This window comes from Aptenodytes forsteri, unplaced genomic scaffold (genome assembly GCF_000699145.1).
Source record: "Aptenodytes forsteri isolate BGI_AS27 unplaced genomic scaffold, ASM69914v1 Scaffold119, whole genome shotgun sequence".
Lineage (NCBI taxonomy): Eukaryota > Metazoa > Chordata > Aves > Sphenisciformes > Spheniscidae > Aptenodytes > Aptenodytes forsteri.
This window is the reverse complement of record NW_008796165.1, coordinates 5,115,240-5,117,003: the sequence shown is the minus strand read 5'-3', so window position 1 is coordinate 5,117,003 and position 1,764 is coordinate 5,115,240. Positions and strand designations below refer to the sequence as shown.

Here is a 1,764-nt window from a genome sequence, read left to right as displayed (position 1 = left end):
CCCAGGCACAGGGGGTGAGGGGGGGGGGGGGGGGGGGGGGGCAGGAACGGAGGCGAAACCGATGGGGATTTCTCTGGGGCTGTAAAAAAAAAAAATAAAAACACAAGTCTTTCAGGAGACGGTGCTGGTTTTTGGCAGTCTGCCCTGCAAGCAGGCTCCTTCTGCCCCGCTCAAGGCTGTGGGCTAGAAAAGTGGCAAGCTGACCACCTGCAAAAGGAGGTCAAAAACCTCCCCAAATTCCCCCTTCAGCTGTGGACCTTTCCCCTGCGGCATCCCCTGTGTACAAAAAGGTGCAAAAAGCAGCTGATTGGGGTAGGGGAGGCCTGGAGCAAAGCCAAACATCCCGTGGGAGCAGCTTGTTGGGTACGGGAGCACACAAACACCCCATCGCCAACCCAGCTGGGTTGCGGACCTGCTTTGGAGGGGATCCCGGACCCCCTACCCCTCCGGATCTGGTGCACCCCGGCCCCAAGGACGGATGGCGGGAGCTGGCTGGGCATCAGCCAAGCCTCAGCCCTGATGCAAAGAGCCGCAGAGAGCTGAGTCAGCCCCCTGCCGAGCCGGGCTTTGAAGCTGGCTGAGAGCAACACAGTCCTGGGGACCTCCCTGTCCGCCGCAGATGAAAGGGCCGGGCCAAGGCTGGGATGGAGGATGGCTGGAGAGCAGCTGTTTCCCGTGCCCGGGGCAGGACCGCAGTCCCAGGCCGCTGAGCTCACAGCTCACAAGACCAGGGAGCCCTGGCCAAAGGCTGCCAGAGGGCACCCGAGACACGGGGGAATGTTGGTGGGAACACCACAGGGCTGTGGGCTGCTCGGGGCACCCGTGACAGGGGTTCTGGCGGCACCTCCATGATGTGCAACACCATTAGGTGCTTGCTTTTATTCACGTGGGCAATTCAAGTATCGCTGGAAGTAGTTGTCCCCCAGTCAGCCCTCCCTGCTGCTGCATTTCAGGGAGCGAGAGAGACCACGCTGGGAGGGCCGCAGGGGCCTTTCTACAGCCATGCCTGTAGCTCTCAGCCCACATGCAGCTTTTTTTCTTCTAAAAAACCTTTTCCCTCCCAGCTTGCTTTTTCTGCAGGGGAGGGCCGAGCCTTTAAATTCAGCAGATCTTCCAGCTGGTGCCCATTTTCCCACCTCTGCTTGCTCTGTGTACCAGGGCAGGGTTCTTGCAGTTCTCATCCATTGGAGCAGCAGCGAGGGGTGTTTAGGTGCAGCCCCTGGCAGGTCAGCAGCTCAGCCCCCGATGCTCCCTCCCTGGCTGTCCTGAGAGGGGGAATGTGTTAAAGTCACCCTACAATCTGATCTGGGGTGGTGTGAGTGGGCAAATGGGGCTGGCAGCCTCCAGCAAGAGGTGGCTGAGACCCCCAGGGCATCACCTCTGCGTGCCCTGTGCTCCCTGGGGTACCCACGTGTCCCACAGCCTGTCTGTGGGAAGGGATGGGCTGCAAAGAAACAGTCATGGTTTTTGGGGGGAGAGGTTGAGGTCAGGGTTTTTTGGGGCTCTGCGGGGAGTAGAGACCTGCCACAGCTCATGCCATATGTGCTGGCAGGTGCCGGGCTCCCATGAGAGGCAAGGGGATGCCCCGACCTCCCGAATTGATCTTTCTTCTCCTTTTTCCCCTCCACTGCAGAGACCCCAGGCCTGGAGGAGTGCGGCCAGCGAGCCAGAGCCCTGCTGGCCCCCCCGGCCCTGCCGCAGCCCCAGGCACTGCTCCTGCGCCAGCTCGCCCGCCACTTCTGCCGCCTCTGGCAGGGCACCCGC

The 1,764-nt window shown here is 61.5% G+C and overlaps 1 protein-coding gene across 2 annotated transcripts in view; it reads left to right on the top strand.

Moving 5' to 3' along the window:
- The window catches only part of PIK3R3 (phosphoinositide-3-kinase regulatory subunit 3), a 91,357-nt gene that overhangs the window by 17,182 nt on the left and 72,411 nt on the right, over nt 1-1,764 (top strand). For both annotated transcript variants that reach the window (XM_019474165.1, XM_019474166.1), the window contains exon 5: nt 1,634-1,762. In XM_019474165.1, coding sequence (XP_019329710.1) covers nt 1,634-1,762 — 129 coding nt within the window. The remainder of the gene's footprint in view (nt 1-1,633; nt 1,763-1,764) is intronic.